The sequence below is a fragment of the Lucilia cuprina genome, chromosome 2, assembly GCF_022045245.1.
Source record: "Lucilia cuprina isolate Lc7/37 chromosome 2, ASM2204524v1, whole genome shotgun sequence".
In the NCBI taxonomy this organism is placed as follows: Eukaryota; Metazoa; Arthropoda; class Insecta; order Diptera; family Calliphoridae; genus Lucilia; species Lucilia cuprina.
Genome location: NC_060950.1, coordinates 56,982,481 through 57,006,878, shown reverse-complemented (window position 1 = coordinate 57,006,878; position 24,398 = coordinate 56,982,481). Strand labels below are relative to the sequence as shown.

Below are 24,398 nucleotides of genomic sequence, written 5' to 3'. Positions count from 1 at the left end.
GCTAGAGTAGACTTGACTCTAGGCTGGCTAGAGTAGACTTGACTCTAGGCTGGCTAGAGTAGACTTGACTCTAGGCTGGCTAGAGTAGACTTGACTCTAGGCTGGCTACCCTAATCTTGGCAGAGTAGATTAAACTCTGGTTTAGGCAGATTAATTCAAACTTTAACCTAGGAAGAATGAATTTAACTCTGGTCTAGGCAGAGTAAATGAATCTTTAGTCAGAGTAGATAAAAAGTTAGTATAGCCATTTATTTGGTAATGCTTGTTTGGCCTATTTAAACTGCATAAAACTATAGTCTGCTCAAAGTAGTTTAAACTCTAGTCTGTTTATAAAAAATATTTTATCTAGACAATCTAAATTAATTTATTTTTATATTATTATTTTTTATAGATATAATGACACTGTTTGACTGATCACAAAAATGTCATAAAACTTTTTCTTCTCTGCCAGCTAAAACCTATTTCAAACTTTTTTCCAACAATTCTGATATAATTTATTTTTTTCCCATCACATAAAAAAACAACTAAAATGAATTCCTTTTCATCTCGAAAACAATTTTTGGCACTATTCAAATGCACTCATTCATTAAGTTTAGTTTGTTAAGAAAAAAATTCATAAAAAACAAATAAACATGCAAAACAGTTCCAGAAAAAAAACCTGTCTGCATAAATATTTTTGTTTATGCATTTTTCACGTAATTTGTATATTTTTTTAACTTTATTTTGTATAACTTTATTGCATTGTATATACAGTTTTTGTTGTTGTTTCATTTTAGTATCGTGTTAAACTTGCAAAATATTTTTCTGCGAAAGAATGGAGAAAAAAGGTCAAATATAATGTCGGCCATATTGTATTTGAGACATTTTTATATGATTTTTTTTATTAAAACTTGTTTGCGAGCTCGGTTATGTGTATGTAAATATGAAATTTATGTAGGAACATGAGTGTATGTAAGTTTGTTAATCATTCGTTTGATACCAAGAGAGAGACAGAGAGAAAGTGTAGGTATGTATGCTTGTGTAGGTATTTGTTGAATACAATCAGTTCTTATACTCCATGCATGAGTATTTTTCAGTTGTATTGTTTTATTTTTTACTTTTATATACATGAGGGGGTGTATGTATCAGCATGATGCTTTAGAATGTTATGAATGTTGTTGTCGTTGTTTTTTTTTTTTTTTTTGTGTTCCCTGTTAACGTTTTCAGCTTTTTTTGTATATTAAAAAAAAAATATATATTGTTTTTATTTTATTCCAGTTGTCTGATTATATTCGTAACAATGGCTGCGTATTGTTCTAGTTGGACCTCTCTCTCTAAAGGGATGGTATACCATTAATCCATTAATTAAATGGAAAATTGCTCATAAAACTAATGAAACATTTTTTATGTTTGACACATCATGCTATCATATAAAAGTATCTAACCTGAACTCTAATAGATTGAGCTTAGATCTTGTTTTACAGGAGTAGTTTCTAATGTAATGCGAACTAAAGTATGTTAAACTACTGTTATAGATTAAACTTTAGGCGGCTAGTGTAGATTAAACTATAGACTAGCTAGAGCAGATTAAACTTTAGACTGACTGGAGTAAATTAAAGTCTACTTAACCTAGAGTAGTTTCAACTCAAGGCTGGCTAGAGTAGATTTAACTCTAGGCTAGCTAGAGTATATTAAACTCAATGCTGGTTAAAGTATATTAAACTCAAGACTGGCTAGAGTAGATTAAACTCTAGGTTAGTTAGGGTGGATTAAACTCTAGGCTAGCTAGGGTAGTTCAACTTAAGGCTGGCTAGAGTAGATAAAACTCTTGGCTAGCTAGAGTGGATTAAACTCTAGACTGACTAGAGTATATTAAACTCAAAGCTGACTGGACTATATTAAACTCAAGGCTGGCTATATTATATTAAACTCAAGGCTGGCCAGAGTAAATTAAACACTAGGCTAGCTAGAATAGATTAAACTCTAGGCTAGCAAGAATAGCTTAAACAGTAGACTGGCTAGGGTAGATTAAACTCTAGGCTGGCTAGTGTAGCTTAAACTCTGCGCTATCTAGTGTAACTTAAACTCTAGGCTGGCTAGAATAGCTTAAACTCTAGGCTGACTAGAGTAGCATAAACTCTAGGCAGGCTAGAACAGATTGAACTCTAGGCTGGATAAAATAGACTCTAGGCTGGCTAGAGTAAATTAATGTGTGTGCAACAAAATTTAACTAAACTTATTTTATTATATTTAGATTATTTAAAAACTAAATATTGAAGACGTATATGTAATATTTAATTCATAGTGGAATTTCTTAGCACGTATACGTACTGTGGTCTACTTGATGAGTTTTATATTTTCTCTTAATTATTTCTAAGGAAACATAGGGATATTTATATAGTGATTCAAGATTAAACAATCGTCAAAAATAAAGGTTTTCCCATTTTTTCTTGCTTATTATTTTAGAAAACTATCCAATCCGTTTCCCTGGAGTTACTTCTTCAACCTAATATGTTTGTCCTGTTACAGTTACACACTGCATGACTTCTATTGTGATGATTTTTTTTTATTTGTTTGAAAACAAAAGAAAAAATGTATTTTTTTATTTTGTTAAAGAAACAATGAAAAAAAACATCTAGAAAAAAATTTAAACAAACATTTGTTAAGTCATTCGTTAAGCTTTTGAATACAAAAATCTTTAGCTAGTATGCAGTTTTTCCATTTATTCTCAAACTGTATTTGTTGTTGCTATTGTAGATTCACTCAGCAATATCCACTTGATTTTTAAAGGCAAAAAAATCACTAACTTACACATATTAAAACACAACCTTACATGATATAGTAAAAATATTTACTAATAATTTATATATATGTATTTATATACAAATGTAGTTAAGTCAACCTATAAGTTAACATAAACTTTATAAAAACTATTTCTGTTTCGAAAAATTCTTAAAAATTCTTAATTTAGTAATATTCTTTCTTTTAAAAATGGTTTCCAGGTAATAAACCGTAAACTAATTTGTTAGAAAATAATCCTTACAGATTCATATAGATGTATTTTATACTTTCTCATGAAAAACAAATTCTTCTGATCTTATATATTTTAAGAATTTCTTTTATTTAAATGTTATTCTTAATTTCAACATATGTGACGTATACTTCATTTTTAATTCATAACAAAATCATTTATTACTCATACGTATTGTCGTCCCTTTATTTCAATACAAGTTTTTTTTGTATTCTGTATAAAAGATTAGAACTCCTTTAGTTGTTAAAATTCGAGCCATTTTGTCGTCTCTCTAGGGTAGAGATACTATTTCTGTGTACGTATTTATATTGTCTACATGTATGTTTCAAACATTGTGTGTTACAGTTGTTACTCGCTGTGTATACATGTGTTGCTCTTACTGCACTGTTCATTCAGGTTAGGATTGCTATGTACATATGTAAGAATTGTTATTATTATTATACACCAGCCACTTCCACTTTGTGCTGTAGCACTTGAACTACTCTATATTGTACAACTACTTTACTTGTACTAAACACTATTGCCTCTACTAAAAAGTACGAAAAAACTAAATAAACTTACTACTGCCACTGTTACCCTTAGAGTTTATTATTGTTTTAAAGAGGGTATAAAAACAACAGCAACAACGAAAAGTATGGCCATTTATTTTATAATGCTTGTTTGGCTTGTTAGAGCTTTATTTTTCACTAGTTTTATTTCATTATTTATGTAAAAATTTTTAACAGCATATACATATGTGCAATTTAAGTAAACTATACACTAAAATTGCGTAGTAAAAGACACTTGTTTGTAAATAAAATATGAAATTGTTTAGATCTACATTCACAGCTATAGCTTTTTCGACAAGAATTTTTGATTTTAGAGGAAAAAATAAGAGTTAGAAGAAAGGAATTGTGTTAGAATAGCTTTAACTCTAGGCTGGCTAGAGTAGCTTAAACTCTAGGCTGGCTAGAGTAGCTTAAACTTTAGGCTGCCTAGAGTAGCTTAAACTCTAGGCTGCCTAGAGTAGCTTAAACTCTAGGCTGGCTAGAGTAGCTTAAACTCTAGGCTGGCTAGAGTAGCTTAAACTCTAGGCTGGCTAGAGTAGCTTAAACTCTAGGCTGGCTAGAGCAGCTTAAACTCTAGGCTGGCTAGAGTAGCTTAAACTCTAGAATGGCTAGGATAGTTTTAGCTCTAAGCTGGCTAGAGTAGCTTAAACTGTAGAATGGCTAGGGTAGCTTAAACTCTAGAATAACTAGGGTAGTTTTAACTCTAGGCTGGCTAGAGTAGCTTAAACTCTAGGTTGGCTAGAGCAGCTTAAATTCTAGGCTGGTTAGAGCAGCTTAAACTTTTGGTTGGCTAGAGTAGCTTAAACTCTAGGCTGGCTAAAGTAGCTTAAACTCTAGGCTGGCTAGAGTAGCTTAAACTCTAGGCTGGCTAGAGTATCTTAAACTCTAGGCTGGCTAGAGTAGCTTAAACTCTAGGCTGGCTAGAGTAGCTTAAACTCTAGGCTGGCTAGAGTAGTTTGAACTCTAGGCTGGCTAGAGTAGCTTAAATTCTAGGCTGTCTAGAGTAGCTTAAACTCTAGGCTGTCTAGAGTAGCTTTAACTGTAGGCTAGCTAGAGTAGCCTAAACTCTAGGCTGGCTAGAGTAGCTTTAACTCTAGGCTGGCTAGACTAGCTTTAACTCTAGGTTGGCTAGAGCAGCTTAAACTCGAGGTTGGCTAGAGCAGCTTAAACTTTTGGCTGGCTAGAGTAGCTTTAACTCTTAATTGGCTGGAGTAGCTTTTACTCCAAGCTGGCTGGCAAAAGAAACTTTAAATCAAGAATGGCTAGAGTAGCTTTAAATCTAGGCTGGCTAGAGTAGGTTTAGCTCTAGACTGGCTAGAGTAGCTTAAACTCTACTCTGGCTAAAGTAAAATTAACTCTAGGCTAGTTAGAATAAATTAAAATCCTGGCTGGCTAAAGTAGCTTAAACTGTAGGCTGGCTAGAGTTGCTTAAACTCTAGGGTTTCTAGAGTAGCTTAAACCCTAGGCTGCCTAGAGTAACTCAAAATCTAGGCTGACTAGAGTATCTTAAAATCTACGCTGGCTAGAATAGCTTAAATTTTAGACTGGCTAGAGTAACTCTAGGCTGGCTAAAGTAGCTTTAACACCAGGCTGACTAAAATAGCTTTAGCTCTAGGCTGACTAGTGTAACTTAAACTCTAGGCTGGCAATAGTAGCTTTAACTCGAAGATGGTTAGACTATCTTATACACTAAACTAGCTAGAGTAGCCTAAACTCTATGATGGCAAGATTAGCTTAAACTCCGAGTTAATTAAAGTAACATAAACTTACAGCTGAATAGAGTAGTTTTAACTTTTAAAATTTTCTCATTAAGTTAATAAACAAAAATGTGTGAAAAATTATCTATTTTAAATAAATAAACATGAAACACTACAATTTTGTTTATTAACATTATTTATTTTTCTCTATTATATAAATGTTATTTATAAACATTTTAGCTAGTAAATTGTAAAGATTTCAATTAATTTTATTGCACATTCTATAGTTTAATGTTTAAATAATATAAATTTTTTTCTATTGCTATAGTCATGTTATATTTTTTTTGTCGTTAACCCATAATATTTATGTAATTTGAATAAATTGGTTTTTAAAATATCGTAAATATTGTAGCAAACACATAAAAAGTGTAGAGAAAAGCTGGCAGAATTAATGGAGTTAGGAAAAATACAAATGAAATCTCATTCAATTTAATTCACAAATTTCAATGATTTTCAGACGTATACTTTATATGTAATACATCAAAAATTATTTGTTACTCATACGCACTTGGTTTCAAATGATATATTGGTTTAGATGTCCGCAAAAGGAAATTTAGTGGAAAATAAATATTTCTAGTTTCATATAAAGAATTTAAGTCGCTCTTTAAAGAAATTACTTTTTCCTTTACCCTATAAAGTTCTCTTTGTATGTTTTACATTCGTTTGTATATGTAATTGTGTGGTTGTGTATAGACAATTTATATATTTTTGTAAATACAATTATTGTAAATTGCATATGTTAATATTATTTAAATTTATGTATAATTTTAAATTATAAACATTAACAATCAAACAAAAAATGCAAACAGATACAAGAACAAATATACACACGCACATATATACACATACATATATAAAAATTACAACAAAATCCCCAACAGCAAAATATTATAAAAACCAAACAACTAGTTCTTCATACTCAATGACTCTGGATGATGATGATGCTGGTCATACACATACATATATAAAAATTACAACAAAATCCCCAACAGCAAAATATTATAAAAACCAAACCACTAGTTCTTCATACTCAATGACTCTGGATGATGATGATGCTGGTCAGCTGGTCATACAGTTCTGACAATACTGCTGCTACTGATGATGATGATGACTATGCGAGTATAACATATTTGTTAGTTTTTATTTGTAAGTAAATGGAGAGTGCATGAAGTATGTATGTAGTATAAATATAAATAGGTTGAAGCAGAGTTAGTGGCAAAAGTTTGTGGTCAGTGTCTATGTTGACCAGGGTAGATTTATTTAATGCAGTAAAAATAAATAACAAAAATTGTATACAACAATAAACAGTTAAACAGACATACATACAATACACAAACACAGAAACATACATACATACGTACATACGTTGGATATATAAATATGTATGAAACTATGCATTTTTTTTTTTTGTAAAATATATATATTTGTGTAAATTTGTATGTAGAGTATTTTTTATAAGTATCTGTATTCATTTAATGTGTAGAGTTATAAGGGCTATAAGTATTATTATATTATCAAATAACAATAAAATATTATGGTAATTAATAAAAGGTCATAAGTTTAACAATTTTCTTTTGTTAGCAATGTTTTTGTCTTAGATTGAAAGACATTTAGTCAGATAAGCATTATAGTTATAATTTTCTTTAAATGAAATGAAATTGACAATGTTTGCCAATTGGCAATAAGTTTAAAACTACGAAAACATATATACTGATAGAGTTTATATCTTCTGATTATCTTATAAACACGGTCTTCAATAGATTTTATTCTTTATTTTAATTTGTTCTGATTCTACTCTAGTTCTCTTCAGTTCTAGTTCTGTTCTAGTTCTGTTCTAGTTCTGTTCTAGGTCTGTTCTAGTTCTGTTCTAGTTCTGTTCTAGTTCTGTTCTAGTTCTGTTCTAGTTCTGTTCTAGTTCTGTTTTAGTTCTGTTCTAGTTCTGTTCTAGTTCTGTTCTAGTTCTGTTCTAGTTCTGTTCTAGTTCAGTTCTAGTTCAGTTCTAGTTCTGTTCTAGTTCAGTTCTTGTTCTGTTCTAGTTCAGTTTTAACTCTTTATATTATAAGTATATAGGTAGAGTCATTAGCAGTTTATTTCTCACCTTAAGAATCACTAACTAGAATTATTAACATAAACTTAAAAAAAGTTGTTAGTCTGTTTTTGGCAATTACAACAAACTGTAATAAAAACAACACGATAATGAACAACATTTTGTAATAAGTTTAGCAATAACACGCAGCAACAAACAACTGAATATTTTATGAAAATATTTAATGTCATGTATTTGTACAATAAAAGTAAAAAAAAATATATAAAAAAAATTACATACATCAATGTAAATTACTAAATTAGTAAACAAACATTTAACATACATATGTGTGTATAAACACATTTAGCCATAGAACCAACTAAATATTAGGGTGTTAATATATTGAGCACATTTGGTTGTTAATATTGAATAACAAATTATGTTTAAAAATGTATTGAATTTGTACAAGGATTTTCAGCATATGTATAATGTGTGTGTTTTTAGTTTTGAGGAAATTCAAAAACTCAACGGAAAATTATGTTTAAATAGTTTAATATTTTAACCAAAGAGGAAAAGGAAGAAAACAACAAAATTTTATTGTAATAAATGCTAGTGTTTGATGGAAGTGTGTTTGTTAGAATTTTTAAATGTTTTGTATTTTTTTTTTGTTGAATAATTATTTTAACAGTTTGTTGTATTTTTGTAAACATTATTATTGCCAACATTAAAAATATGGTGATAAACAATTTATGAGTTTATAATAGTTCCTTTGTTGGTTATTTGGTTAAATAAAGTGTAGAGTAGGTTATGTTGAGTTTTAGAGCAGTTAAATTTTCTTTGGCATTAAAAAAAGTAAATAAAATAACAAATTACGAAAACATATACATATGTTGCTGCCTTACAATTTTTTATATTATTAAAAATATTTTTATTACTATTTTCTTAAAAATTAAAATTTTGTTACATAAATTGTAATATTTCTAATAAAACTAATGCTTGTCAGAAATTACACTTGTCTTTGGCGTATTATTGTACTAAATAATAAATACAATATTTATATTCCCTTTCAAAATATATTTTAAATCAATACATATTTTTCTCAGTTTGCCTAAAACTTTAATCCTATAACATTTGTCGGCAAGATGTTTGAATTTAAAATTTATAAACAATTTCCTAAATTTATTTATTTTTTATGTGCAAGTATTGAAAAAGAAAAAAATAATAAAACATAAAAAATACATATTTTCTTAAAATTAAATTTTTAAAATACATAATTGCAATTTTTGTTATAATATTTATTTGCAAATAAATTTGCAAAACAAAACATAAAAATATATAAAAACAATTTCTGTGAATTTTCTATAAAAAAAAAGATAAAATATCAAACAATGATTTCATTAAATATTCAAGCCTATTGGGAACGGAAACGGAAGTTGGTATACATATAAAATTTTACAGTAAAGAAAGCATGAAACAATAAATTTTCACAAATACAATACAGTTATTAAAAACACACTTAGAAGAACAATAACAATATACATAAATAAACATTATTTAAATCATGATTAAAAATGATCTAAGTAAAATAATATAAATTTACAATTTTACATTTTTTCATTCCATCTCAAAATTTAATCAATTACCAGGCTATTTCCAAATAAATCTACAGGATTGAACTTATTACAAATAATTCTATGCCTTATTAAAGAAAAGGTGTTAATCTGTATAGTATATATTACAAAACATAAAAGTTTGTTTACTTACAACAGCAATAAAATTTACAAAATCCATTTATTTAAACAAATGTCGATTTTATGTACAGGTTAATATGTATATTTACATATAAGTGTATTAGTTTTTGACATTTGCATTGTTTTGTATGTGCATACAGTTTAAACTCTATATCTCATGTATGTATAATACATTAAAGCAATTATACAAGCATATCTGTATACAAAGCTGACTCATATGTACATTTATTTATAATATCTCTAGAATTTAGTACAACAATTTTATACATGTTCAATAAATATTTGCTAGGCAATAGTAAAATGACAAAACTAGAAAAATATACATAAATAATAAACTTGTATGAACACATTTGACACGAAACAATAAGAGTCTTACATACCTCAAGCTTAGTTTATATCTGTACTGAAATTGAACTAGGACTAAACTAAAGCTAAACTTTCATTCATAGAACTGAACTAAAAACTAGAACTGAACTAGAATTGGACTAAAAATGAACTAGAATAGAACTAGAACTGAACTAGAACTGAACTAGAACTGAACTAGAACTGAACTAGAACTGAACTAGAACTGAACTAGAACTGAACTAGAACTGAACTAGAACTGAACTAGAACTGAACTAGAACTGAACTAGAACTGAACTAGAACTGAACTAGAACTGAACTAGAACTGAACTAGAACTGAACTAGAACTGAACGAGAACTGAACTAGAACTGAACTAGAATTGAACTAGAACTGAACTTTACCGTAATTTCCCTTATTTGTATTCGGCATTTAATTTCTAGTTTTTCGTTTGGTTTTGATTATCTTCATTTAATTATTTTCATTCATAATGAAATCAGAATTAGAAAAAAATTGATATTAATATTTCAGTCTGCATACTTTTCATCTACTCTTCGAAAAGGAACTTATTTTTGAGCTTTTACTTTTAAAATACAGAAAGTTTTTGTTTCCTGTTAAAAAAAAAATCAAACAAAGTAACTGTCTGGCAACTTAGCCGTTTATTGAAATATTTTCTTTGGTGTAAAAAGGTTTTTTGATGTCTGCTTTTAGGCTTCAACATAAAGTTCTTCTCATTGAATAATTTTCAGAGCAAACATAAAAAAAATGTTGATTGTTATATAATTTAAGTTTTCCTTACAAAAAAAATTTATATTTTTACAAAAATTTACGAAATTGGATTGTTAGTTAATAAACGGTTTTGGTAACATAAGATACAATATAATACTGATTAGTATTTTAACTTTTCGATAAATATTTTCTGATTTATAGTTCAAATCTCGTTTTAGTTAGCTTCAACCTATAATGTTTACTCTTCATTCTTTGTTTAGAAATCCTGTAAATTTTCTCCTTAACATAATGTTTAAAACTTTAAAAAATCTAACTCTTGTTATTCCAACAATATTTAACACAAATCTAATTTTTCTTTTAACTGCATTTATTTTCCTGAATATTCTTTTGTTCTTATTGTAGTTTTTAGTTTGTAGCCAAAGCATGTTAAACAGTTTTAGAAGGAGTTTTTATTTTTATTTTATGTATTGTACAAGTAAGACTATATTGTTATAAATGGGTAACTTCTTGACCCAAATAAATCTTTTTAGAAAAGAACAAAAAAAAAAAACAACCAGAAATTAAGTCTTATTGTTAATGTTTGCTGTTAGTTTATTTTACTCTTTTATGTTTAACAAAAAACCCTCAGGTATGAGGCATTAGAAGAGAGAAAGAGAGTTAAATGCTGTAGCGTTAAACAATAGGAAATGTGATAGAAAATATACACGAAACGTAAGGTGTTGGAAAAATGTAGGAGTAATATTTAGAATTAAGTCAAAAACTCAGTAACAGACTTGTTAGAAAAATACAGAGTTAAAAATACAGTGAGGATATTTTAAATAAGGACACCCAAAGAAAAATAAACAGCTAAGGATAAGAGAACCATAAATACTTAATACCAGACGTACTAGGAATTAAGAAGCACCATTTTATATATGTAGAAAAAAACAAAGTTTATGTGTAGAAATGCAATTAAGCTAAAGAAATATTTTGCATAGTCACGCAATTAGTAGTACAACAGTCTGGAAAATACACAGACTGAAAAGCAACACACTCTTTCTCTCTCTTACTCTCACTAACACTTTAAGCATGAGTTTTGTTAGTATAGCAATAAAGGTATAACAACAATTTACACTGCATATTTTATGGCTGATGCATATAAACTAAAAGCAATGCATATTGTTAGGCTACCTTGCATAATAACCATAATAATAAACATACAAATAGTGAGGAAAAAAATCAGAAAAAAAAACTTAAAACAAAACGCAAAAAACCGTTAGCAGCCTAACAATCAAGATATTTCTCAAATGCTAATAGGCGTACGATAAATGCAATTTCACTTTACTTTAGACTAACCAGGCAAATTTGTATAATTTTTGTTATTTCTATGGTTGTTTTAAATATGTCCGTCTGTTAACTTGTTTGTGTTTTTGGTCTTAAGTATCTCAAGAGTCATTTTTTACAAAACCATTTTAAATAACAATATTTGTTAACGTTTTTGTCTTGAATGTAAGTTGTAAAGTAAGAAGAATAAAAAAAATTTAAATATAGTCTTTAAGAGCTGTTGTTGAGGTTTGGAACTTAAATTTATGGAAAATAAATAAAAAAATTTTTAACACAATTGTATCCAGAAAGCAATATGCATGCACATGTAATAGAAATTGTAGTATTTTGTATCAATATTGTATAAAAAACAAAGTGTTCTGTGTATTAGAACGGAGATCGTGTGTTTTTGATATTTGCTAAACACAACTGAAATACGGTTGTTTTTAAAAATTTATTTGGGGCTTCGGGTAAAACATTGCCCAATCAAAGTAAACTTTTATGGAAGGATTGAAGTTTATATAAAATTTATTTAAATTGAATTTTATCGTGAAATTAAGATTATTATGAAATTAAAGTAAGTTTTGAAGGAGAATTTGTAGGGAAATTAGGATGAAACAAGTACTACTGACTTCACTCTTTTATACCAATTATATGGCTCATTCAGTAATGACTTTCTTCCTTCTTTTTCAGGTAATGACTTTTATTCCACTATTTTTTTTGGCAAATTTCAAAAACAGATTCTAGTTCTACAGTATCTATCTATCTATCTATCTATCTATCTATCTATCTATCTATCTATCTATCTATCTATCTATCTATCTATCTATCTATCTATCTATCTATCTATCTATCTATCTATCTATCTATCTATCTATCTATCTATCTATCTATCTATCTATCTATCTATCTATCTATCTATCTATCTATCTATCTATCTATCTATCTATCTATCTCTACCTTTCTTTATAAATATTTAACAGAAATTCTAAAAAAGTATGCCCTACTAGAAGTTATTTCCTGTCATGTACATTGTTTAATGTCGCCCGTACTAGATGTCACGAAAAACAAAATTACTTACTTTCAAACAGTAATCATAGTTTTACCAAGTACCATTACATTTCACAAACTAGGACAACAGTTTTATTTAAATTTCTGTTATCCAACCTCCTCCCCTCCTTACTTTTTACATCACTTTAAATAGCGATTTCATGTTTAATCTTGAAATAAAATCAAATATTTCAAATAATGTATAACACCTTTTTAACTTCCTATTTGAATTTAGGTTTTAGAAATTATTTTCCTTTATTTTTGTTTCTTTCTTATTTATCATTCCTTTTAAAGTCAGTTCTTATTGTAGTTTCTTCTTCTTGTTTTTATTTAACTGCCACATGACATTTTGTTTTATGTCTTTTAAATTTTTACGATTTTCCATTTAAATTATACACTTTAGTATCTCTGACTTTTTTTTATTGTTTGCTAAATGTGTTTTATATTTCCCAATAGTTTGGGGAGTCTTGAAAATATATTTTAAACATTTGCTCAGTTTTGTACTTACTTCTTATTATATATAGAAAAGACTATGTGTTACTTTTTATGGCGCAGGTGAATAGGCGGGTGGTTAGTCGCTACTGTTTTAGCGCTATCTAAACTAGATTTGAGCTTTTTGATAAGACCTATGAAGAAACTGTTATATAAAGATCAGATGAAAATCTATTGCTTACGTTATACGATCCACTTTTACACTTTTGACTTAATGTTTGTGTTATGCAGAGAGATAAACTATTTGAGCAAAATCTAGTTTAAAGTCATTAGATACATAACTGTCCTTAGGTATACTAATATGTAGTCACCCTGAACTGCTGGGTTTCTACAGTTACAAGTACAGATTTAAATATTTGTAAGTGTAAAATTTTATAAAGGAAAAAGTTTTTCATTTTAAAAACAATATTTTTTTTCAGTTCAATTTTAACTTAAACAAGTTTTTTGCGTGTAAAACATTTCGAAATGTTTATTTATGTATGAGGAAATGTGTATATTTGTACGAATATCTGTCTGTCTGTCCGTTTGAATATGTGTATTAAAATACATTTATACAAACATTTATTTAACTTATGTATGTGTATATTGAACTTTGGTTATACTTTTTTTTTGGTTGAAGGGTCTTAAATATTTATTTAAACTTTATTGAGTTATTAAAAATGCAAACGGAAGACTATTTTTTTTTTTGTTTATGTGACGTCTGTGAGTATTTGTTTGTGGAATTTAAAAATTATAACCACAACAAAACTTTTGTATGAAACAATATAAAGGATTTGTGTAAATATACATACAAACATATACAATGTTATTTAAACATATAAAATATATAAAAATTCAAACATAAACTATATGACTAAATGAATTTATACAAAAGTCTTTTTAAAAAGCCGCCTTTGATAGCAAAGGGCTATAAAGTTTTCTAAAGACTGTTTGTGGCTTTTTACACAAAGCTTTAAGCGTTTAAATTAATCTAACAATTTAAACAAATTCTTATGTTAAGAACAATTTTAATACATTCAAATAAATTCCTATACAATCTTATAATTTAGGCAAATATGTTAAGTTATTTATTTTCTTATGAATTTTTTTTGTTTATTTAAATATTTTCTTTTCCATTTTGCATTCAAAAGTCATTCTATATACTTGTGGTTCAAAACTTAATTTATACTTTTCTAGGTTTTTTTTTGTTCTCTTTTTCTTTGCGCTGTTTTGTCACCAAACTTTGACAAACTATTTAAATTATAGAAAATCTAGAATAAGTTAAAAAGAGAAAATCTGAAAAGAAATTAATTCAATGAATTAAACTAAAACTAAACCCACATTTTATTATGATTTTTACAAGCTCCTTGGCCTACATTTTTAGCAAAAAAAAAAAAAAAAAAAACTAAACACAACGAACAAAACATACTCTCTGCAGCATTTATACAACATACAACACACAACAAAATAATCTTAAAATTTCAAGTGGCTTTTTGAAAGCAAATAGAACAATGAACAAGGAAGACACTACTATAGAAGGTGGCATGAGGAAAGAGGAGGCACAGTAAAGTTTTAATAAAAACTACTGAAGTAGTAGTGAAGAATGCCAAAAAGAAAAAAAAAAAGAAAATTTATTATGATGAATTTAAATCAAGGTTGTTTTCATTATTTAATACTCATATTACTACAACGCTGCTATAGCAGTTACTACTACTAGTACTTCTACTATTACCGCTTGCTTGCTGTTGACTTTCATTTCCTCTCTCCATAAAGAAAATAGTAACTTTATAGCCTTAAATAAACCAAAATGGAAAAACCATCTTAGATTGTAAAAATAGGAAAATAATCCAAATTGTTCAGTAGTTAAGAAAAATCTTCTAAAACTTAACGACTTTACCCTTTAAATCATTTTTAAAATATTCCTTAAGAAATATTTATTTTGAATAATTTTCAGCAACTCGGACTGTTTTGTATAAGAAAAGTTTCTTTAATTGAGAGATTTTTTCTATAAATACTAATCAAGAAAAGAGAGAGTTTTCTAATTAAAATCTCTCAGTAACTAATAGTTTTTTTATACAGAAATTTTCTTAGTAATTAGAGAATTTTTCTAAAGAAAATTTTTCAATAACTAAAAAAAAAGTTTTGTATAGAAAATTTCTCTATAATGAAGAAAATGTTCATATAGAAAATTTCTTAATAATTGACGAATTTTCTATAGAAATTACTTATTAACTGAGACAAGTTTTCTGTAGAAAATTTCTCAGCAATTGCGACTAGTTTTCTAAAGAAAAGTTCTCTGTGGCGGAGACTAGTTTTCCCAGCAAACTGAATAGAAATTTTTTCAATAACTGAGACTATAGAGACTGAGACTTCTATAGAAAATTTCCCAGTAACTGAGACTTATTTTCTATATAAAATTTCCCAGTAACTAAGACTATATTTATATAGAAAATTTTCCAGTAACTAAGACTATTTTTCTATAGAAAATTTCTCAGTAACTGAGACTAGTTTTCTATAGAAAATTTCTCATTAACTGAGAGTAGACTTCCATAGAAAATTTATCAATAATTGATCTAGTTTTCTATAGAAAATTTCTCAATAATTGAATTAGTTTTCTATAGCAAATTTCTCACTAACTGAGACAAGTTTTCTATAGAAAATTTCTCAGTAATTGATACAAGTTTTCTATAGAAAATTTATCAGTAATTGGGGCTAGTTTTCTAAAGAAAATTTCTCAGTTTTCTATAGAAAATTTCTCAATAACTGAATCTTGTTTTCTAGAGAAAATTTTCCAGTAACTGAGACTAGTTTTCCATAGAAACCGACACAAATTTTTGTAAAGAAAATTTTTAGTTTTCTATTGAAAGTTTATCAGTAATTATGCCTAGTTTTCTACAGAAAATTTCTCAGTAACTGAGACTAGTTTTCTACAGAAAATTTCTCAGTAACTAAGATTAGTTTTCTATGGACAATTTCCCAATAATTGACACAAGTATTGTATAAAAAAATTCTCAGAAACTGAAACTATTTCTTAGTAACTCAGACTAGTTTTCTGTAGAAAATTTCGCACTAACTGAGACTACTCTTCTTTAGAAAATTTCTCAGTAATTCAGACTAATTTTCTGTAGAAAATATTTCAGTAAATGAGACAAGTTTTCTATAGAAATTTTCTCAGTAACTGGGGCTAGTTTTCTATAGAAAATTTCTCAGTAACTGCGACTAGTTTTCTATAGAAAATTTCTCAGTAACTGAGACTAGTTTTCTATAGAAAATTTCTCAGTAACTGAGACTAGTTTTCTATAGAAAATTTCTCAGTAACTGAGACTAGTTTTCTATAGAAAATTTCTCAGTAACTGAGACTAGTTTTCTATAGAAAATTTCTCAGTAACTGAGACTAGTTTTCTATAGAAAATTTCTCAGTAACTGAGACTAGTTTTCTATAGAAAATTTCTCAGTAACTGAGACTAGTTTTCTATAGAAAATTTCTCAGTAACTGAGACTAGTTTTCTATAGAAAATTTCTCAGTAACTGAGACTAGTTTTCTATAGAAAATTTCCCAGTAACTGAGACTAGTTTTCTACAGAAAATTTCTCAATAACTGAGACTAGTTTTCTATAGAAAATTTCTCAGTAACTTAACTAGTTTTCTATAGAAAATTTCTCAGTAACTAAGACTAGTTTTCTATAGAAAATTTCTCAGAAACAGAGACTAGTTTTATGTAGAAAATTTCTCTGTAACTGAGAGCAGTTTCCAATCGAAACTTCAATAAATTGTAGAAATTTCTTTATTATTTCTTGGTAATAATTGAGTCTAATTATCCTGAAGATGATACAATTGCTATAACAGAAATGAATTTAAATACCTCGACCCACTGTGCACAATTTAAGCTCGAAATTGTGTTTTAATAAATGACTATATGAGCATTGTAAATATTATTGTTATGTAATTGTTTAAACATGTGTGTGCGTGTTCATTTCTCTTGTATGTATAAGTATGAGCAAGAATATGTCCTTTTTTGCTAAATGAGTACATGGGTACGTTTCATAGTAAGTATGTGAATAGTATGTGTGTAAATAATAGTAGATTGGTCTCTGCATTTTTAACTTCCGTTTCCGTTTGTTATGAGTATAATAAAAAATAAAAATAAATCCACTTGCATGCTCAAGTACACTTAAAAGTTAAGCTGATTCCTCAGCTTTTTATACAGTCAACATAGTAAGGTATGTTATATATTTGTGTACTGCTTATAATACTATTTCTATCTTAGCTAAGTTTTGTTGTTTTTCTGCTTTTATACTTATACATATGTATGTATGTATTTGTTATAATTATTCACACAGTTTATGTAGGTGCAAATGAATTTGTTAGAATATTTTTCTTATTTTTATTTTACACACATATATATTTTTAGGTAAATGAGTGAGTGTGTCTGTGTGTAGGTTTGTGCGTGTATGTGGAAAATTGTAAACTTAATACTCAAGTGAGCATGTTTGAATTATAATTTCTACTATTTTTTTTTGTTGTGTTTATTTTTATTTTATTTAGAAAAATATAATGCATAATGTAAATTGCAGTAATAGAATTTCTTAACATTACTACATTTAGCAGATTATAATATATTTTTTTTCTCATTTTGAAATGAGAATAAAATGTAAAAATTTTTTCCGCCTTTTAACTTACAAAGTATGCGTGTGTGTTTTAACTATTTAAATAATTTGTTTAATTGTATAATTAAACTTTATTTCTTTCTATTAATCTAATGTTTAAACACTTGTTATTTATAGTTGTTGACTTGTTGTTGTATAATTAGTAATTGTCAGTAAATGGTTTGTTAAGAAGTGTTGTTTTTGAAACAATATCTTTTCATTTGTTATTTCCATGAACTTACCTCATCTTTACCCTTGACAACACACATTTTCTGATCGTCTTCGGGTGAATTCCATACTAAACGTTGTTGTTCTTGTAGATCATGTATGCTTAAATTGAAGACTATATTTCTGTAAAGAAAAAAATAAATATATTTATATGAATAACAATAAAATAGCAAAGCAAACTTATATAATAACTTTAACTAAGAACTGAATTTGCCAATTGAAAACCATATCTTAAAGAACAAAATGTTTCTTATCATAAAAATAAACAAGTAGGAAAGTATAGTCGGACATGACTGACCATATAATACCCTACACCATGAGTATATTTTTAATTTTTTTATTTTTCATAAAGAAACTTTTTTTGTTAAATTTTACCTTAATTCCAAAGTATTTAAGCAAAAATTTTCTAAATCAGGCTTTATATAGGAGTATAGGTCAAACATGGGCAGATCCTCGGTAAATTTGGGAAAAGGATATATTTTATAATAACAGTCAGTTTTGTTGTGATTTACTGCAATACAAATGGTTACAAGGGGGGTTTGTATGGGGGCTTGGGACAAATAAGGGTCGATTATTAAGAAAATCTGCAGTTTCATTAATACTTATATAAAACTTATTTGTGCCAATTTTTAGAGAGATAAAAGTATATTTGACGTAATAATGGCATCAAAAGCCCAAATCGGGAGGTATGGTTTACATGACAGCCAGCCGGACAGACGGACGGATGGACGGACGGACATGTCTTAATCGATTCAAAAAATGATTCAGAATCGATCGGTATACTTCTCCCCACTATAGTGGTGTAGGGTATAAAAAGTTTTACGTAATTTGTTATATAGGGAAAAATATTTTATAAAGCAAAATATATTTCATATTAGAACAAAATCCTTAGTCTACTGCAGAAAACGAGTCTCAGATTCTCAGCAATTTCTTAAAACTGTCTCTTTCTGCAAAAAAAACTTCATATAATGAAGAATTTCAATAGAAAAAATTAACCATATACTGAGCAACTTTCTATAGAAAAAGTCTCTTATATCTTACAGAAAAAGTATAAAATTTATTTTTTTATACAGAAGAGCTTTCTATAGAAAATGTATCTCACATAGTTACTAAGTAACTTTGTATAGAAAATTAGTATCAGTTACTGACACATTTTCTATAGAAAAGTGTATTAGATACTGATAGACTTTCTATAGAAAAAAATTACCCAGATTCTGAGACATTCTCTAAAGAAAGAGTGTCTCATATAATGATTTCTATGTATATATGAAAAGTATCTCTTATGCTGATAGATTTTCTATAGAAAAAGTGTTACAAATTTTCTCGATACTGAAACAATTTCTACAGGAAAAATTATTGAGATATATATAATAGATATTGAGACATTTTCTATAGAAAAAGTGCTTCAGATACTGAGATATTTTCTATGGAAAAAGTGCCTCTGGTGCTAAGACATTTTGTGCGGAATAAGTGCGTCAGATGCTAAGAAAGTTCTCTTAGAAAAAGTCTTGCAATACTGAGACATTTTCTATAGAAAACGTGTCTCAGATACTGAGTACTTTCCGTAAAATTTTTCAATGGAATAAGTGTCTTTGATTATGAGAAATTTTCTATCGAAAAAGTGTCTCTGATTAGGATATATTTTCTATAGAAAAGAAGTCTCAAATTCTAAGAAATTTTCTAAAGAAATGACATTTTCTATGGAAAAGGTTTCTGAGATATTGAAAAATTTTCTATAGAAAAGGTATCTGTCTCAGATACTGGGACATTTTATAAGAAAACAGTGTAACAGATATTTAGACATTTTCTATAGAAAAAGTGTCTCACATACCGAGATATTTCTATAGAAATAGTGGCTCAGCTACTGAGACATTTTCTATATAAAAACTGTTTCATATTCTGAAAAATATTGTATAGAAATAGAGTCTCAAATTCCGAACAATTTTCTGTAGGAAAAGTGTCTCAGATACTAAAAAAACTTCAAATGGAATGGAAGTTAAGGGTAAACTTCCCATATAAAAGATGTGTCTCTTTCTAAAGGATTATTTTCATAATTACTAAGAAATTTTCTTGTGAAAAACTAAAATTTTAATTTTTTTTAGGAAATCTTTAATTTAATTTCCATGAGCTTGTAAAACCTTTTGCAAACATGTAACTACCAAAATTAGAAGAAAAAAAGTCCAAAGTTTTTAGCCCTAAATTTGATGTAGACAGAAAAAATCTTTAAAAGAATGAATGACACAGCATACGTTACAGAAATGTTATCTGTAGTTGTGTATTTCTATGTGTGGACCAGTTCTATTACCACATTTCAGAAACGCTAATTAAAATTGCGTACATGTAAACACATAAACATCTACAATACATAGTAAATAAACCCTGCAGTTAGAAGTAGATGTTTCAAATTAAAAATATCATATGAATAAAAAATATATAAATATATAAAAGGATACAAGGACACCTTACAAATTTGTTGGGATGTTAGTTATAATTGTGATAGTGTTAGTGTGCTCACGCACACACATCTGTACTTATGTGGTAGTAGTGGTTTGTCTAAACGCGTCAAAGAAATTATTGTGTAGACCAACAAAAACACAAAAAACCAAAACTGGCAATCCAAAACAAAATGGCTGAAAAAATACACATGTATGTAGTTAGAAAAATTCTTTAAAAACAGTAACAGCAACAACAATAACAACACCAAAAATTTTAACAATATGAAATTAGTATGATTGTTTGTTTTCTGCCAAAAAAATGAAAAAATGAAACATACATCCTAAAAATACCTAAACATACAAACATATTTACACACATGTAGACAAAATAACAAATACATGACTGGTAACAATGTTTACATTTAACAAAAATTCATATAAATGTAAATTTTTAGCCACGATTACAGTGTGGTAGCAAAAAATAAAGGAGTTAAATTTAAAAAAAAAAATTAAGAAATTTCTTATAAAAACTAGTTACTAAGAAATTTTCTATAGAAAAATAATCTTAGATATTTACTATAGAAAACTAGCCTTAGTTACTGGGATATTTTATGTAGAAAACTTGTCTCATTTACTGAGAAATTTTCTGTAGAAAACTAGTCTCATTTATTGAGAGTTACTTTCCTCAGTTGCTGAGGAACTTTCTATAGAAAACTAGTCTCAGTTACTGAGAAATTTTCTATAGAAAAGTAGTCTCAGTTACTGAGAAATTTTCTATAGAAAAGTAGTCTCAGTTACTGAGAAATTTTCTATAGAAAAGTAGTCTCAGTTGAAAACTAGTCTCAGTTACTGAGAAATTTTCTATAGAAAACTAGTCTCAGTTACTGAGAAATTTTCTATAGAAAACTAGTCTCAGTTACTGAGAAATTTTCTATAGAAAACTAGTCTCAATTACTGAGAAATTTTCTATAGAAAACTATTCTCAGTTACCGAGAAATTTTCTATAGAAAAGTAGTCTCAGTTACTGAGAAATTTTCTATAGAAAACTAGTCTCAGTTACTGAGAAATTTTCTATAGAAAACTAGTCTCAGTTACTGAGAAATTTTCTATAGAAAACTAGTCTCAGTTACTGAGAAATTTTCTATAGAAAACTAGTCTCAGTTACTGAGAAATTTTCTATAGAAAACTAGTTTCAGTTACTGAGAAATTTTCTATAGAAAACTAGTTTCAGTTACTGAGAAATTTTCTATAGAAAAGTAGTCTCAATTACTGAGAAATTTTCTATAGAAAACTATTCTCCGTTACCGAGAAATTTTCTATAGAAAACTATTTTCAGTTACAGAGAAATTTTGTATAGAAAACTAGTGTCAGTTACTGAGAAATTTTCTATAGAAAACTATTTTCAGTTACAGAGAAATTTTGTATATAAAACTAGTTTCAGTTACAGAGAAATTTTCTATAGAAAACTAGTCTCAGTTACTGAAAATTTACTGAGAAAATTTCTATAGAAAAAAAAACCGAATTTTTATAGAAAACTTCTTTTATATATTATGCAAGTTACTCAAGAATTTTTTATAGAAAACTTGACTCTGTTACTGAGAAACTTTCTATAGAAAATATGAGTAAGTTATTGAACAGTTACTTATGAAGAACTTGCCTTTAATGAGAAATAATGGCTCAATCACTGACAAAAATTTGTCTCAGTACTATTACAGGACTATTCTACAAATTTTAAACTGAAGATTTATTATGAGCTTAAATGGTGAGATGTAACATCTTTTTGGTTTTTATATGTTAGTACCAATTTTCAGACGAAAAATAAAAAACTTCAACAGCTTCGAGTAGTGGGTTTTGGTTGTGTTTTACAAAAAAAAAAAAAAAAACGAACACAAAACCTGTTTTTATTTGTGTTAGTATAAATACGTGTATATTTCTGTAAAATTCTATCGTATATATCTATGTATAATACAACTCATCTAAAACCGACGCTGACACCACTATTATCTTCATTGTCGCTAAACAAACTATTCTTTAACACACCTTACATCTCTCGAGGGGATTCCATTAGGATGAACCACATACTCATGCATCCAGTGACAGTTGGATTTGCATGGTTAAAACAAAGTTGAATAAAACTTTGTTAGAATAGCAAAATAGTGCAGCAGGTAACTGGAATAGTAGATTGCAGCATAAGTTGTAGTATTAGCAACACTAGTAGAAGAAGTAGTTTTAGTAGTAGTATTTTAAACTTAAGTGTATAAGATTGATAATGTTGTGATAATATGTTGTGTTGAGTGACTTAGGGATTTTTTCATATAAACTAAAGTTCTTAGGACCACATTTGCTATAAAGGAAGTTAAAAAATTTTATATTTAGACACATTTAGAAATGTCATTGTTGACTTGATTATTTCTAGAAATCAAAAGAAATCATTTAGCGAACGATTTTTGCAAAGAAATACTTGTCTCATTTACTAAGAAATTTTCTATACAAAGCTCTTTTCTGTTATTGAAAATGTTTCTAAAGAGAACTTGATTCAATTACTAAGAATTTTTTTATTAAACAACTTTCACCTACCAATGATAAGCATAATTTATTAGGACGAATTAAATTCTATTAATTTAATGTTATTGAAATCTTAAGCACGTATTTTTACTTAAATATATATCACAATCCCAATCCTAGAACTAAATTTAATAATATTCATTTGGCAGAACTATTAAATTTTGTATGTCAACCATGAATTAAAAAGAATACTATCAATTCCCCTCTATACAAATCCCCAATGGCTTAAATGTTATTGTGGCTTTAAAATTAACGAAGGCGATAAAATGTTTAACTAGAATGTATGTTTGTATGTATGTCTCTTGTGTTCATCTTTCTTTATAACGGTTAAGTTATAATATGCTTCTAGGAGTTTTGCTACAAATCAGTCGCTTGTAAAAAAAAACTACAATAGAGCAGAGGAATGAAACGAAACATTTAGCAAAGTATTTAGCTGTTAAATAAAGCTAACACCAACACAAACACTATGCATACACACATGCAAAAACATATATTTTACATAAATTAACGGCAATTTCTTAGTATTCATACTAAGAATACATACATATATGACCCTATTATAAAACACACATACACATAAGAAAATTCTAAAATACTGGGTGCTAGAAAGAGGAAGGGGAGGGAGCTTATGGAAATAGGGAACATAAATATAGCTGTACACATAAAATTACACAAGTGATGAGGCATTTTATTTGTCAGCGTATACAAACATGGGTGTATAAATAAATATACATGTGTATGTTAAATATTTTCTATTAAGTATGAATTTACTACTACCATCATCTTCAGCACTCAGCCAGTGCTATTGTCATGGTGTTAAACAAGATCTCAAGGATAATGATCATCATCATCATCATCATCATCATCGCACTATCAGTAACTTACACATTGTTATTGTTATGTATTAAATAATATTACAATGATAATGTTTTTGATCATAATGAGGATGATGATTATTATTATTTTAATGCTTATTGTCCTTTTAAGTTGTTTATGTGTTGTTTAACCGCAGTTTGTTAAATAACATGTTGTTAACATCCTTGTTATATACACACATATAGTTAATATGCATATATATGTTTGAGAGTTTCCTTACACTGTGTGGTATATCGCAGCCTAAATAACAAAAGACGTTGAACAAACTAAACATCTATCTAGTTTTTAGCTTTGTTAACTATAATCCGTTTAGTATAATATTTCGATGATTATATATACTAAACAAACTAACAAACAAACTAACGAACTAACTAACTAACTAACTAACTAACTAACTAACAAACTAACTAACTAACTGACTAACTGACTAACTGACTAACTGACTAACTGACTAACTGACTAACTAACTAACTAACTAACTAACTAACTAACTAACTAACTAACTAACTAACTAACTAACTCAGTAACTTAGTAACTTACTAACTAACCAACTATCTTCTACATATCTATCTATCTATCTATCTATCTATCTATCTATCTATCTATCTATCTATCTATCTATCTATCTATCTATCTATCTATCTATCTATCTATCTATCTATCT

General features: G+C 27.8%; 1 protein-coding gene across 1 annotated transcript in view; it reads right to left on the bottom strand.

Annotated features, from left to right (window-relative positions):
- Positions 1 to 24,398, bottom strand: part of LOC111683918 (semaphorin-1A) — a 219,385-nt gene that overhangs the window by 163,005 nt on the left and 31,982 nt on the right. Inside the window, exon 2 of the mRNA XM_046945190.1 lies at positions 17,873 to 17,981. Within this exon, the coding sequence (XP_046801146.1) occupies positions 17,873 to 17,899 (27 nt within the window). The 5' untranslated portion in view covers positions 17,900 to 17,981. The remainder of the gene's footprint in view (positions 1 to 17,872; positions 17,982 to 24,398) is intronic.